Genomic DNA, 15,765 nt, shown 5'->3' on the forward strand with positions numbered 1-15,765 from the left:
AAACACATCCTTGAAGTTCTATAACTTATGTGACAGATATGTGGATATTATAGTTGTTCAGAAATATTAATAATTTAGTTGGCAACATGAGAGAAAAACAATGTCAACTTCATAAACAAATACTTTATGTCTCTAAAACAAAGTTATAACAGAATTTTGGGGAGATCAGAAGACTCACCATAAATCAAACCAAAATTCATGGAGATTTAGATTTTCTGAAGCACTTACAGAACTTTTCTCTAGTACCTGGTATGAAATTCAGTAAACATGTTTGTGAACCAAAACTAGGGGTGTCTGGGTGGCTCAGTTGGTTAAGCATCTGATTTTGGCTCAGGTCATGATCTCATGGCTTATGAGCTCGAGCCTGTGTTGGGCTCTGTGCTGACAGCTCAGAGTCTGGAGCCTGCTTTGGATTCTGTGTCTCCCTCTCTCTCTCTCTGCCCCTCCCCTCTCATGTCCTCTCTGTCTCTCTCTGTCTCTCTGGCTCAGGTCATGATCTCACAGCTTGTGAGTTCGAGCCTGTGTTGGGCTCTGTGCTGACAGCTCAGAGCCTGAAGCTTGCTTTGGATTCTGTGTCTCCCTCTCTCTCTCTGCCCCTCCCCGCTCGTGTCCTCTTTGTCTCTCTCAAAAATAAATATTTAAAAAAAAGAACCACAATATAAAATCATACAGGACAATTACACGTTTTTGTTTGTGCTCGCCCTATTTAAAGTGCTCACAAAGTTAAGTCATTTAATTCTAAGCGAGATCTATTATTTTGCCTGTTTACTCATGAGAAAATTGAGACAGTTAAGTAACTTGCTCTGGGTTATACAGCTAAAGTGGCAGCGACAAGATTAACCCCGGCAGTGTGGTTCCAGGAATCGTGCTATTCACTATTATACCATACTGTCTCTCAATGGTGATCATAGGAGGATGTTACAAAGAGGGAACAATGGAATACAGAACTGGTTAAAACTATTTATGATCCAATTTCAAAGTATAATCTGAAAACACACTGCATATATTAGGAAGAACATATAAGCATTTAATAGCACTGCCTCTGAGGAAAGTGGGAGATAGAGGTCAGAGGTTGGGAACAAAGAATTTTCACTATATACTTTTGTACCATTTGATTCTTTTCAACATGTGTATATAAATTAACTTACAACAGGAGATGACTTACCTCACTGTTGTACAGCCACAGACGCATATCTTCCTCTTTGATGCGTAGCCTCTGAGATAGATATTCATGAATTTCCTTGATGGTCTGCATTCGACTAAAACAGCCTGTATAGGCTAAGACCCGCTTTAAGGGCGCATTTGGAGAAGGTACATTTCCTATGGTCATAGTAATCATGATAAGGAAAACGGCAGATATAAAAAAGAGCTCCCTGATCAGCAATGACTATTTCAGAAAATAATGATGAGAAATGAGAATTATAGCTTTAATAATTTTAAAAATTAAGAAGCTTTAGGGGTGCCTGGGTGTCTTAGTTAAGCATCTGACTTCGGCTCAGGTCATGATCTCGTGGTTTGTGGGTTCGAGCCCCATGTCAGCCTCTGTGCTGACAGCTTGGAGTCTGGAGCCTGCTTCAGATTCTGTGTCTCCCTCTGTCTGCCCCTCCCCCATTCACACTGTCTCTGTCAAAAATAAATTAACATTAAAAAAAAAAGAAGAAGCTTTAAAATAAAGCTGTAAAATGAAGACAGGGGACCAACTGTGTTAAAGTAAGTTTAAAGTCAGTCTTAACTTTGAAAGGAAGAGCAACAAAATCAGAGGCCCAAATTAACAGGCAGTATTTGGATCCCAAGAAAGGTGGCATGTATCAACAATTGACCCTGGTATCTTGGCTGTCCTCGGCAGGGTTACATGATGCAATAGCAAAACCAAAATTCAGTGTAAGAATGGGGAAGATAATATGGGACTGGATTTGAATTCCACAGTTAACTGGATTCATTGAAAAGAAAACCACTGGCCCAAAATGGCATCACTTAGGTTAAAGCCTTAAGTCAATAAACCAGGACTTAAAACCTAACCTAACTGCAGTTTCAAACCCCCAGAAATGTAACCTTTAACCAGTCAACATAGGAATTTCTTTGTCAGTACTAGGAAATTTACTGATAGACTCCTACCATTCCCCTTAAGAGGGAGACCTTGCCTAAAACAGTGGAATCTTTGCTAATAGTTTCCCTTTTTCCATTCCCTCTCTACCTTTAAAAACCTTTCCTTTTCTGTAAGCCCTTGGGAGCTCCCTACTACTTGCTAGACGGGATGCTGCCAAATTCATAAATTGATTAATAAAGCCAATTAGATCTTTAAAATTTCCTTGGTTGAATTTTTGTTATTTAGCAACCTGACCCACTTTCTCCCTTTTTTTAAAGTTTATTTATTTTGAGAAAGAGAGCAAGAGAGCGTAACTGAGGGAAGGACAGAGGGAGAGAGAGAATCCCAAGCAGGCTCCACATTGTCAGGGTGGACAGAGCCTGATGTGGGGCTCAATCCCACAAACTGTGAGATCATGACCTGAGTCAAGATTAAGAGTTAAATGCTTAACTGACTGAGCCACCCAGGCACCCCCTGACCCACTTTCTTAAAATAAACTATCTGTGAATTACTAACCCTATCATTCTCAGTCATTAAGTGCCCTGATAACCTGGCACATTAGTACAATTACATAAGAAACTTTTGTTTAGAATTCTAAGTAGGCATACACTCTACCAAGTGGAGTTAAAAGTGAAATCAAGAACCTTCCTGTGAATAAAAAAAAAAAAAAAAAAAAAAAAAAAAAAAAAAAAAAATCGCCCTGCTGAAAAGGTAGGAGGAAAACCGTATGGCCTGCCTGCCCAGTAAGAAGATAGCAGACATGATCTTTAATTCCTAGAGGGCTCAAGAAACAAAAACAATGGCAGCAAGGGAAAAGAGTGAAAAGTAAAGAAAGAATATATCAAGTTTAACCACATACTTCAAAAGAGAAGGTGGATGAAATGACAAGGGATTATGGAAGTCAAAAATCGTTTGCTAAAACAATCTACTAAACCCTGGTTAATTTTTCAGCCAAAAACCCAGGCAAGAGTTGTAGCTTAAAATGGTCCTCTCTAGCTATATAGCATGTTATAGTTTACTGAACAACCCAAAACAAAACAAAAAAACCCTTAGCATATCAATATAATCCACCTAGGGTACAAGTATACATGCCAGGCAATTTTCTACCCATTCAATGGAGACTTAGCTTTTTTCCCCTTATTAAATGCATGTAAGTCTTCATCTAGTAAACAAAGCAGAGAAAAGTATTGGTATCATTCACTTTTTAAAGAACTTCCAAAAAGAATTCACTCACCTACAATAGGTTGAAAAATCATATAAGAAACAAAGGCCTCTGTAGCTTTCTCTGTCAAAAAGGCTACATTGAAGGCTTTAAACATGGTTTGTACATTTATCACTTCAAAAGGAGTAAAAGAGCCTAGTAAATAACCCTTAATACACTGAGTAAGAAGAAAGATGAAAACTATGTTACAGCAGAACAAAACCCAACCATGATCAATTTTAAACACACAGCATAGCAAATCTTTTACAATCATCAGTGAGCAAAGAATAATTCCTAACAGAAAGTAATAGAGCAAATTTCTCCAATTATACATCAGAGGATTAGTTATAAGATTACAGCAAGAAAGCATCTTTTTTACAAACTTCAAAATGATTAATGATTGATTTCAGAACTAATTAGTAAGGAATAAAAATTTCAAATTAAGAATAAATTTAGAGCAATAACTACCCAGTTCTAGGATTCAAAAGCATTTGCAAGTGTAGTGTCCAAGTCAATTTCTATGGTCTTAAGCCACATAAGAAATTTATTTGAATTCTAGACAGTTTTTATAGCATAGCTCATTAAGCAGGCAGCCACTTATTACACATACTTTTGTGTTTTTGAATAGCACCAACAAATCTAGTGGAATTTACAGAAGCAGCAAAAATCTAGGATCAGCACAAGAGTTACAAAGAATACTTACTAAAAGCACAACAACACATTTTTCCTCTCATGTTATCTTTCAAAGAGAATTGAAAAAAATATATGCTAGGGTGCCATGGAAGCAAGGCAAATAAATACTTTTATTCAATGGAAAATTAAATCAAGAATGTTTCACAGTGATTCTATTTCACTGTTCCTTGATTTTGACATTTTCCCCAAAAACAAAATTTGGTTAGGTAGAAGCCAATGCTTTGCTATAATTCTTACCAAACAATATGTGTAAGAATCTCCATATATAATTTGAATATAACCTTTAAGAAAGGCATAAAACTAATTCTATTTAATTTCAAGGGAGGGATGATAGTGATTATAGAGTTGGTTTGGGTTCTTACATACTAAGTTATATTAATTATAATAACATTGTGGCATTATTAACACAAAGTCTGAGATTTTGTGTAAATGGATGAACTCATTACTTCTGCTGAAGAACAATGTCAAATATTTGCAAAGTAAAAGCACAAGGCAAGTCCTGCCTGTCAATAAAATTTAACATAACAGAGAAATCAAGGGGGAACTTTTTGTATGTAATACATCAAAATGGGAACTTTTATGTCATTTTGATAGGCTTGATGTTTTTCAAAGCCAATGTATCATTTTAGTTTTCAAAAATATATCCTTCATTTTATATATATTATCTGTCTTCTTATAAAGGCTCTGTGGGCCAAGCATGAGAAATGTATCATGTTTTCTCAAAAAAGTCCCCCAAAACACCAACCAACAAACAAAAATATGATATTGCAAAAGAAATTACTTTCAGATATTTGAGTGGAGGTGAAAAGATTAGTCAGTCAGTCCAGACTGACAGATTTTACCTTAGGTCAAGGAAATAATTTACAATGGATGGTTTTCAAAGAAAAAAAGTATATGAAATATATTTCTATTTATTTTCTTTCTATGTTGACTAGCCAGAAAAAGAAACAACTCTTCTCAGTTTGCTGCTGAGATTTTGCCACTACCCCATCTAGTCTTGCGCATGACCATAGATCTAAGCCCCACTGATGATTTACTGATTCTGAATGAAAGCAGATGGGAATGTGTATTAGTACAGTGGCACCAGACTTCGAGCAACTTGGGTTTTGTTTGTTTGTTTGTTTGTTTCAACAAATGCATGGTATTCTTGCTGCATTCTTAAGTTACCTCTTGGTAAATGCTGAGGAAACATTCTCAGGCTCATCATACCCATATTCACCCAGATGTTAGACTGCTGTGTCCGAGTGGCAGGCTGCTGTCTTAGGAAGAGAAGATATCGAGGAAATAACTCTAGCTCTGGGATTTCTGTCTTGCTATTCTTGATTACCTGTTGTCATAAAAGATATAATGTGATCACTATAAAAGAAGAAACAAAATTTGTCATTTTTATCTAATTTCTGAGATGTATGTATGTATGTATTTAGAGCGAACAAGGGAAGGGCAGAGAGAGTGTGGGAGAGAGAGAATCTCAAGTAGGCTCCCTAATGTCAGCACAGAGCTTGGTGTGGGGCTCGAACCCACGAACCACAAGATCATTACCTGAGCTGAAATCAAGAATTGGATGCTTAACCGACAGAGCCACCCAGGAGCTCCACGGACAAATTCCTAGGACTAGAGGTATAAGTCAAAAAATATGGAAGGTCGTATCATTAACTACAAGTCCTTTTGCCAAAGCGTAGCAATTTTCTTAGAAGTGTATGAACGTACTTCTCTCGTAAGATATTCTCCGAAATGTATGAACATTTATTTTACAATATTCTCAGAAACCTATGAATGTGCTTCTCTCATAAAACCTTATCATTGGACATCATTTGAAAACACCTTATTTCTTCAATAAAGAATATAATAAATTTGCTTCAATTTTTATTTATTATATTACTTAGGATAAAAATGTTTTCATATAAAAATTTGCTATCTGGGGGCACCTGGGTGGCCCAGTTGGTTGGGCGACTGGCTTGATTTTGGCTCAAGTCATGATCTCACCATTTATGAGAATAGGCCCCACCCATATCAGGCTCTGTGCCTGCTTGGGATTCTCTCCCTCCTCTGTCCCTTCCCTGCTCTCTGAAAAAAAAAAAAAAGAAAAAAAAAACCTTTAAAAAAAATTTGCTATCTATGTTCTACTGTGTAACTGGTTTGTTCAGTGTATTTTTGTCTATGATTAAAACAACTACATTGGATGTACAAAACTAAGACTTATGTTGTTGAAACAGGATTTTTCTGGGGCACCTGGGTGGCTCAGTCGGTTAAACATCTGACTCCTGATTTTGGCTCAGGTCAGGATCTTACGGTTTGTGGGATCAAGCCCAGTATCAGGCTCCGTGCTGACAGCACGAAACCTGCTTGGGATTCTCTCTCTCTCTTGTTCTCTCTGCCCTTCCCTCGCTTGTACTCTCTCTCTCTCAAAATAAATAAACCTTAAAAAAAAAAAAAAAAAAAGAAACAGAATTTCGCAGTAATCCCCTGCAATAATGTGTTTGCCAGCCCAAAGATACAGGAAAACATTTCATTATAAAAATATTGCTCTATGAATTTTAAGAGTTGAACATTATCAAATTAGTATTCCAAAAGGATAGCAGAATTAACACTCTTTAAAACATAAAATCCTACACAATGTTTAACAGTCTCCAGTGATCAGGCTTTATTTTATTTCCCTCTGCCCTAGTAACCAGTGTTTTCTGCAATAGAGCATTTTTCAACACCAAGAGGGGGCAGTAAAGAACCAGATAAAAACAATGATACAAACCACACTTTTAGTACTTTTTCTTAAAATTCTGACAGGCTATAGTATGGCACTCGAAAAGCTCCACTTGGGAGGTTTTTCAAATCCTACTTAAATGATAAGCAGTAACTCTCTCCCTGGTATTCTCCTCTAAGACTGCTAGAAGAAGTCTGTCTACTTCTAAACAGGCACTGACAGCTACAAAACCAACCATCATTCTTATGGTTTCAGTTTTACATGATTTGAGGAAAAATTAATAATTCAGTATCTGGGGCACCTGCCTGGCTCAGAGGAACATGTTACCCCTTGGTCTCGGGGTAGGGAGAGATTACTTAAATAAAAAAAATAATAACAGTATCTGTAGTTGTAAAGCTATATAAAAACATACCTTTGGCAGAATCTGAACTGATAATGAAGTAGTTTTTATAATGCCCATCTTGCTTGCCAAGATAAAAGTGCTTTCGTGAGCAAATTACAAATTAACAAATTCTTATGTACAAACATACAAAACACATTTATTTACATTTTAATTATTCTTTTTTTTTTTTAAATTTTTTTAACGTTTATTTATTTTTGAGAGAGACAGAGATGGAATGCAAGTGGGTTAGGGGCAGAGAGAGAGGGAGACACAGAATCTGAAGCAGGTTCCAGGCTCTGAGCTGTCAGCACAGAGCCCGACGCGGGGCTCGAACTCATGAGCTGTGAGATCATGACCTGAGCCGAAGTCGGTCGCTCAACTGACTGAGCCATCCAGGCGCCCCTACATTTTAATTATTCTTGTCTTTGAACTTCTTAACCTCAGTGACAACTGCAAACAACAGATGCAATTCCATTTGCAGGAATTTACCATAAAGAGATCACCACACCATGTTGGGAAAGAAAACGCTCGCCAGAAATTTTTTTTTCCAGAAATTTTTTTTAACAATTAGGTGCTAGAGGCAAACTAAATGCCTATCAGTAGGTGATTGGTTAATAAACTATGATTTATGTACATATGCAAATGTATATGTATGCAAAGTATATAAAGGAACACTATGCAATTACTGAAAATAATGGTACAGATCTAGATTTACTGACCTAGAATGATATCCACAGCATCTATGTTAGATTGAAAATAGCAGGTCACAAAACATCAGGTATAAGATGATTCAATTTCATAAAATTACCCACACATATCTACTTACATATGTATATGTATGAGTAGGCACAGAGGAACGCACACTGCTTAGAAAGATACACACCAAAATGTTAATAGTGGTTATCTTTTAAGTAGTAGGATTTGGCATTATTTTTATTTCTTTGTTTTTTTGTGTGTGTCACTTATCACTGAGCATGTACAAAACTAAATATTTTTTAAAAATATTTTTATTTATTTCTGAGAGAGAGTGAGCACGAACAGAGAAGGTGCAGAGAGAGGGGGAGAGAGAGGATCTGAAGTGGGGTACACACTGTCAACAGACAGTCAACGTGAGGCTGGAACTCCCAAACCATGAGATCATGATCTGAGCTGAAGTCAGACGTTCAACTGACTGAGCCACCCAGGTGCCCCCTTGGTGTGTATATGTATCTATATACTTTAATAATTTGCATTTTATTTAGAGACAGAAAGAGTGAGCACAGCAGGCGAGAAGGGCAGAGTGGGTGGGGGGGGGGGGGGAGAGAGAGAGACAGAGAAAGAGAGACAGAGAATCTTAAGCAGGCTCCACACTCAGTGCAGAGCCCAATGTCGGGCTTGATCTCACAACTGTGAAATCACGACCTGAGCTGAAATCAAGAGTCGGACGCTCAACTGACTGAGTCACCTAGGTGCCCCAAAGATATTATTTAAATAAATAGTATGACTTATATAAGTATGAAGGTGAAAAACATTAATTTTTAACCTTGCCATGGCAATACATTTAGTATTCTCTACGTGAAAACACCATATTTAAATTTTTTTACAGCACTTTTTCCTGTAAGCAGGCAAATTTAGAGATTAAAAAAATACTATTAAGCCAGTAAATGCAGCTTTGATCTAGTAAAATTACTTTAATATTTGTCTGACCTCAATGTAAACACATGACCTTGCATGGGGCTCTGAAAAACTCATTTAATAATTATAATGATGATGATGATAATATTAGCAATAGTCAATATTTACTGACCACTTACTATAAATCAGATGCTGTCCTAATCATACATATTACTTAATTATCAAAACTCTAATGAAGTAGATATTGTTATCTTCATTTTACAGAGGAGGACACTGGGATTTAGAGATTGGAACGCTGGTAATCCAAATCTAGGCAGCCTCCAAAACATCAAAGTATATATGTGTCAAACATAATTATCAACAATGTTTTCCCTGTAGATATAGAATATTAAGATACAGCAGGAAAGTCCCAGAAATTAAGGGGTGCCTGGGTGGCTCAGTCAGTTAAGTGTCCAACTTTGGCTCAGGTCATGATCTCAAGGTTCGTGGGTTCAACCGAGTTGGGCTCTGTGCTGATAGCTCAGAGCCTGGAGCCTGCTTCAGATTCTGTCTCCCTCTCTCTGTGCTTCCCCTGTTAGTGCTCTGTATCTGTCTCTCAAAAATGAATAAAAACATTAAAAAAATTTTTTTTAAGATACAGCAGGAAAGTCCCAGAAATTAAGTGACTAACTGAAGGACTACCCCACCTCCCAATAAATAAAGTATATATAAAGAATATAAAGAATAAAGTACATATAGTATATATATCTATGTATATTCATATTTATATGTATCTGTCTAGGGGTCCTGATGACAAATACAATAGGAAACTTTTGGAGCCAAGAAACACAATACTAAATTCCTGATTCCAACTTAAACACAATTTTTAATAAACATAATTATTAATAACTCAAAATCAACATCAAAATTATACACTAGAGCTTTATAGCAGATTTTACTCTTTTTAGAAGTGATCTAAGTAACTGTATCTCATCCATGCAAACTTTCCTAGTATAAGAAAGTTCTATCTTGGGGCAAGTTCTATCTTGGGGCTGCCGTGGTGGCTCAGTCGGTTAAGTGTCCAACTGCTGATTTCGGCTCAGGTCATGACCACATGGTTTGTGGTATTGAGCCCCGCACTGGACTCCATGCTGTCAGCTTGGGACTCTCTCTCTCTTCCTGTCTTTCTGCCCGCCCCCTGCTCACACACGCTCTCTCTCAAAATAAATAAATAAACGCTTAAAAAAAGAAAGTTCTATCTCAGACATTGTATGAAGGAGAGTGTTTCTTGATCTACAAAAAGAACCTTTTTACAAAGTATTTTACTGCATTGACAATGCAAAGTATTCAGGGTAATGAGTCCTGTTGTTTACTGTATAAGCACAACAGATGTTGTATAGTAAACTCATTAATATTTTGATATTATATACTTCAAGTCTTTTAAATTATTTTAGAACATTTTATTTATGCTCTGAATGACTCATCCTAGTAATGGCAACAATCAGCATTCACAAGCCTTGAATTCCTGTTATCATTTGTTGTGATCATTTTTGTGTCCTTCCTTCAAAAAGACAAAACACAAAAATCCACCAACAGCTATGGGAAGAATCAATCCCTAACTGGATGCCTGTGTGGTTAATGCAAATTACAGTTTCAGAAGTAACTACTACACCACTTCCTCTATATTCACTGAACTTTTTGGCACCGGCTTTCAGACTTCTGCTCAGCCTAAGTCCTGCATTATCCTAAAGTCTGTGTTTATGTGGATGACTTATTTAATAGCCTAGCCTCATAATATCCTTGACTTGACTTAATTCAGTGACTATTCTCTCCACTCCATGTAGCCACACACTCCCATAAACACATCACTGAAGAGTTGGTACCTAATACAGTGCTCAATAAATGTCTGAACAAATGAATGAATACCTGTAAAAGGAACATAAATTTTGTTCAACTAATTTACAGGTACTGAGTATTCTGCTGTCACAGGTAAGAACTAATTTGTGGATAGTGAAATTCATATAGAAAAGTAACAGAAGACCCAAACTAGGACTGTTCCTTAGATAAAGCACTATTAGTTATACTTACAGGTCTAGGAAGGGCCAGGTTTGCTCCATACCAGTGATAAAGTGCTCTCCACACAGGTTCTGGAACCATTTCATAATCTCTTCCGTGGATCAGCTGTGGGGTTCGTTTTAATCGTCCTCCTTCTAGTGTTAACGATGTAGCCTTAGAAAGAATGGAACACAAATGTTGACTTTTAGTATTTTTAGTATTTACAGAGTCTTGTGTTTTAACATAACCTAGACACAGGAGAACAAACACATATGTCACGACTCAGTTTTATGTTACTGGAAAAAAAATGAATTTTCTATAAGAGATTTTTATTTTTAACTTTCAAAATAAATTATTTAAGGAAGATAACTCAAGGCAAATTATTTGAAAAATCATTAGAGCATCTGGAAATAAGACTGGTTTTCACAGATTTCTTTCAAACACAGTATAAAATATTATTTTAGGAAAAAAAAATTCCACATACACATAAAACTACATTTTCACAGTAGCTGTCCTAAGAATTTTTTTTTTTTTTTTACATTTATTTATTTTTGAGAGACAGAGAGACAGAGCACAAGTGGGGAGGGGCAGAGAGAGAAGGAGACAGAATCCAAAGCAGGCTCCAGGCTCTGAGCTGTCAGCACAGAGCCTGATGCAGGGCTCAAACTCACAAACTGCAAGATCATGACCTGAGCCAAAGTCAGACTCTTAACCGATTGAGACACCCAGGCGCCCCAAGAATATTTTTTTTTTTTTTAAATTTTTTTTTCAACGTTTTTTTATTTATTTTTGGGACAGAGAGAGACAGAGCATGAACGGGGGAGGGGCAGAGAGAGAGGGAGACACAGAATCGGAAACAGGCTCCAGGCTCTGAGCCATCAGCCCAGAGCCTGATGTGGGGCTCGAACTCCCGGACCGCGAGATCATGACCTGGCTGAAGTCGGACGCCTAACCGACTGCGCCACCCAGGCGCCCCGACTTCCAAGAATATTTTTAAAGATTACTACTGCTTCTATATCATAAAATATTCTCTAAATCATAAAATATTCTCACAGATGTGTACTATGCAGAGATATCCATCTACACCAGGTTAATTAAGTGAATCATGAATGTATGAATGTTGTGCTAGTGTTAAAACCTCTAGAAAGGAATTTATTTGCCACTTGAAAGAGAATTATTTTAAGTAGATGTCAAATCACTTACCTTTACTGGTTCTTGAGTTACTAATGGCTGGTTATCAATAGCCCCTGGTTTCTGAGGACTGAGATGCAACAAAATGTTCCCATTGGCTCCTAGCAAACATTGGTTGTTGTTGTCAGAAGTGTTATGCTGTCGAGCAAAGCACATATCTGCCCCTGGTGTGGCAGAATACAGAAAGCCTGTAAGGGAAAAGAGGATGGAATCTCTTTATTTTTAGTTATTATACATAGGCTTGAAGATATGAACTCAGTGTCCATGTATTATGCTATTTTTGTGTTGGCATGTCAGTCAGTACAGTATAATATTCTGATAACTCTGTAGAAGATAGGAAATATACATGTATTCTTTCTGGAAAACACCTAGCATAACACTAGGTGGAAGAAAAGCTTTAAAAACTGTTACCAAATGGACATTTGGCCAACCTCCTAAAATATCTAGTAAGTCACAAGAAGTCACAAGTCCTTTGACAGGAAAAGAAGTATGGCCAAATAGCTGGGCTCTCACGCAGTCACCTTTAATTCTTCTCTTCCACCTATAAACACATTCCAAATGTTCTTAGTAGATAATGGTGATAAGAAGAAGAAGTATTAAAAAAAAAGGGGGGGGGGAGGAAAAGAGGGGAAGAAGAAGGGGTAAGGGGTAGGGATGGGGGTAGGGGGAGGAGGAGGAGAAGTCTCTAAACCAAAGGGAAGGAGCTAAAACAAGAATAGAAGAGTACCAGAGGGGAAGGAATGGTTTCCTAATAAACTTATTTCAAAGGAAGACATACAGGTTACAAAAGAAAGATGCACACAGAAAAATGATTAATGATGACCTAGAGTTGTGAACCTCAATGGTATTTTAAGGTATTTCAACTCTAAACTATAGGCTAATCTAGGGTAAACATTCTAGCCATCAATCACTTTAAATCTCTTATCTGTGGCACTGCTTAGCCTGTGGATAGCACAGGTCAGAGTGAGCACATATCAAAAAGGACCTTAAGAGGGTTAAGAAATAATCTTGGTGTTAAGGCTCATGAGAGAGAGCACTTCTAGGACTGCTAAGTGATCACTATAATGTCAGATGGGGAACAAGGAGTAGATTCTACAAAGAACTTTGTAGAGAAGATGCTAGCTCTGTCCAATTTGAATGCTCCCTCCATGGAAAGGAAAAAAGATCTCAAAGATGAAATAACAAGAAAGTAAGTCTAAGAGTCCTGCTACTGTTATCAGCAGAGTAACAGGGATCAACTCAATTCAGTTGGGCCACAAAAACATCAAGCCATTTCCTCCAAATGTATAGAAACACTGAATTTCAGATAGGTACCAAGGAGTGAGGGGGATTATGGGAAGCATTATGACTTTTGTCAATAGTTTTACAAAATAATCCCCCAGTTCTGGCCTGAAATGTCTGTAGAATCTGGTATGAGGATGCATTAAATCCAATGAAAGCAGAGAGAGTCTTGGAGATGGAAATTTAGACTTTTCTCAAAAATGGTCTTCTTAAATCTAAACTTATTAACAAAATATTTTTTAAGTTATTTTGAGAGAGAGAGAGAGAAAGAAAGAGTGAGAGAAAGAGTGAGAGAGACAAAGAAAGAGTGAGTGGGGACAGGGCAGAGAGAGGGGGCAGAGTATCTGAAGAGTATCACAATGTGGGGCTTGACCTCACAAACTGTGAGATCGTGACCTGAGTGGAAGTCCTACGTTTTATCAACTGAGTCACCCAGGCACCTGACAAAATAATTTAATATGGAGAGAAGTGGCTTAATCAGTGAATATATTTTCAAATTGAGAGATTAATGAAGTAGAATATAGAAGAGCTTCTCTTTGTAAAGCTACTAATGAATTCAAGAAACATAATTGACCATTTCATTCAAAACTTATTTCTGTGAATGGGCCAGCATTACCTTGATTCCAAAACCAGACAAAGATCCCACAAAAGGAGATTTCCCCATGGATACAAAAATTCTCAACAAGATACTAGCAAACCAAATCCAACAATACATTAAAAGAATTATTCACCACGATCAAGTGGGATTTATTCCTGGGCTGCAGGGCTGGTTCAATATTCACAAGTAATACAAAAAAGATAAGAACCACACAATCCTCTCAATAGATGCAAGAAAATTGTTTGACAAAACACAGCATCTTTTCTTGATAAAAAAAACTCTCAAGAAAATAGGGATAAAAGGAACATACCTCAAGATCATAAAAGCCATATATGAAAGACCCACTGCTAATAGCTTCCTCAATGGGGAAAAACTGAGACCTTTCCTCCTAAGGTCAGGAACATGACAGGGACGTCCACTCTCACCACAATTGTTCAACATAGTGTTGGAAGTCCTAGCCTCAGCAATCAGACATCAAAAAGAATTGGCAATTCCGATTCTGTGTCTCCCTCTCTCTCTGCCCCTCCCCCGTTCATGCTCTGTCTCTCTCTGTCCCAAAAATAAATAAACGTTGAAAAAAAAAAAAAAAAGAATTGGCAAGGAAGAAGTCAAACTTTTACTCTTCGCAGACAACATGATACCCTACGTGGAAAACCCAGAAGACTCCACCAAAGAACTGCCAGAACTGATACATGTATTCAGCAAAGTCACAGAATATAAAATCAACATACAGAAATATGTGGTATTTTTTTTTTAACTTTATTCATTTTTGAGAGACAGAGCATGAGCAGGGAAGGGGCAGAGAGAGAGGGAGACACAGAATCCGAAGCAGGCTCCAGGCTCCAAGCTGTCAGCACAGAGCCCAACGCGGTGCTCGAACTCATGAACTGTGAGATCATGACCTGAGCCAAAGTCGGATGCTCAACCGACTGAGCCACCCAGGTGCCCCCAGCCAGAAATATGTGGCATTTCTATACAACAATAATGAAGCAGCAGAAAGAGAAATCAAGGAATCAATCCCATTTACAATTGCACCGAAAACCATAAAACACCTAGGAATAAACCTAACCAAAGAGGTAAAAAAGATCTATATGCTGAAAACTATAGAAAGCTTATGAAAAACTGAAGACACAAAAAAAATGGGAAAACATTCCATGCTCCTGGATTGGAAGAACAAATATTGTTAAAATTGTTACTATCCAAAGCAACCTAAATATTAAATGAATTCCCTATCAAAATAACACAGAATTCTTCACAGAGCTAGAACAAACAATTCTAAAATTTGTACGGAACCAGAAAAGACCTCAAATAGCCAAAACAATCCTGGAAAAGGAAAAACAATCACAATTCTGAACTTTAAGATGTATTACAAAGCTGTAATCATCAAGACAGTATGATACTGGCACAAAAACAGACACATAGATCAATGGAACAGAATAGAGAACCCAGAAATGGACCTACAAATATATGGTCAACTAATCTTTGACAAAGCAGGAAAGAATATCCTATGGGAAAAAGACAGTCTCTTTAGCAAATGGTGCTGGGAAAACTGGACAGCGACATGATGAAGAATGAATATGGATCACTTTCTTACACCATACACAAAAATAGACCCAAAATTGATGAAAAACCTATACGTTAAGACAGGAGACCATCAAAATTCCAGGGGAGAAAACAGGCAACAACCTCTTTGACATCAGCTTGCAACAACTTCTTAATAGGTATGTTTCTGGAGGCAAAGGAAACAAAAGCAAAAACGAACTATTGGGACCTCATCAAGATAAAAAACTTCTGCACAGCAAAGGAAACAATCAGCAAAACTAAAAGGCAACCTTTGTAATGGGAGAAGATATTTGCAAATGACATATTGAATAAAGGGTTAGTATCCAAAATCTATAAAGAATTTATAAAACTCAACACCCAAAAAACAAATCCAGTGAAGAAATGAGCAAAAGACATGAACAGACACTTTTCCAAAGAAGACATC

General features: G+C 37.2%; 1 protein-coding gene across 2 annotated transcripts in view; it reads right to left on the reverse strand.

Moving 5' to 3' along the window:
• The window catches only part of USP32 (ubiquitin specific peptidase 32), a 244,812-nt gene that overhangs the window by 38,396 nt on the left and 190,651 nt on the right, over nt 1-15,765 (reverse strand). Inside the window, exons 14-17 of one of the 2 annotated variants that reach the window (XM_086686756.1) lie at nt 11,912-12,087; nt 10,742-10,882; nt 5,190-5,307; nt 1,166-1,320 (exon numbers count right to left, since the gene is read on the reverse strand). In XM_086686756.1, the coding sequence (XP_086542882.1) occupies nt 1,166-1,320; nt 5,190-5,307; nt 10,742-10,882; nt 11,912-12,087 (590 nt within the window). Of the gene's footprint in view, nt 1-1,165; nt 1,321-5,147; nt 5,308-10,741; nt 10,883-11,911; nt 12,088-15,765 lie in introns of both variants that reach the window. The other variant, XM_086686755.1, reaches the window with a different exon arrangement.

The sequence above is a fragment of the Puma concolor genome, chromosome E1, assembly GCF_028749965.1.
Source record: "Puma concolor isolate L17-30 chromosome E1, mPumCon1.1.hap2, whole genome shotgun sequence".
Taxonomy (NCBI): domain Eukaryota; kingdom Metazoa; phylum Chordata; class Mammalia; order Carnivora; family Felidae; genus Puma; species Puma concolor.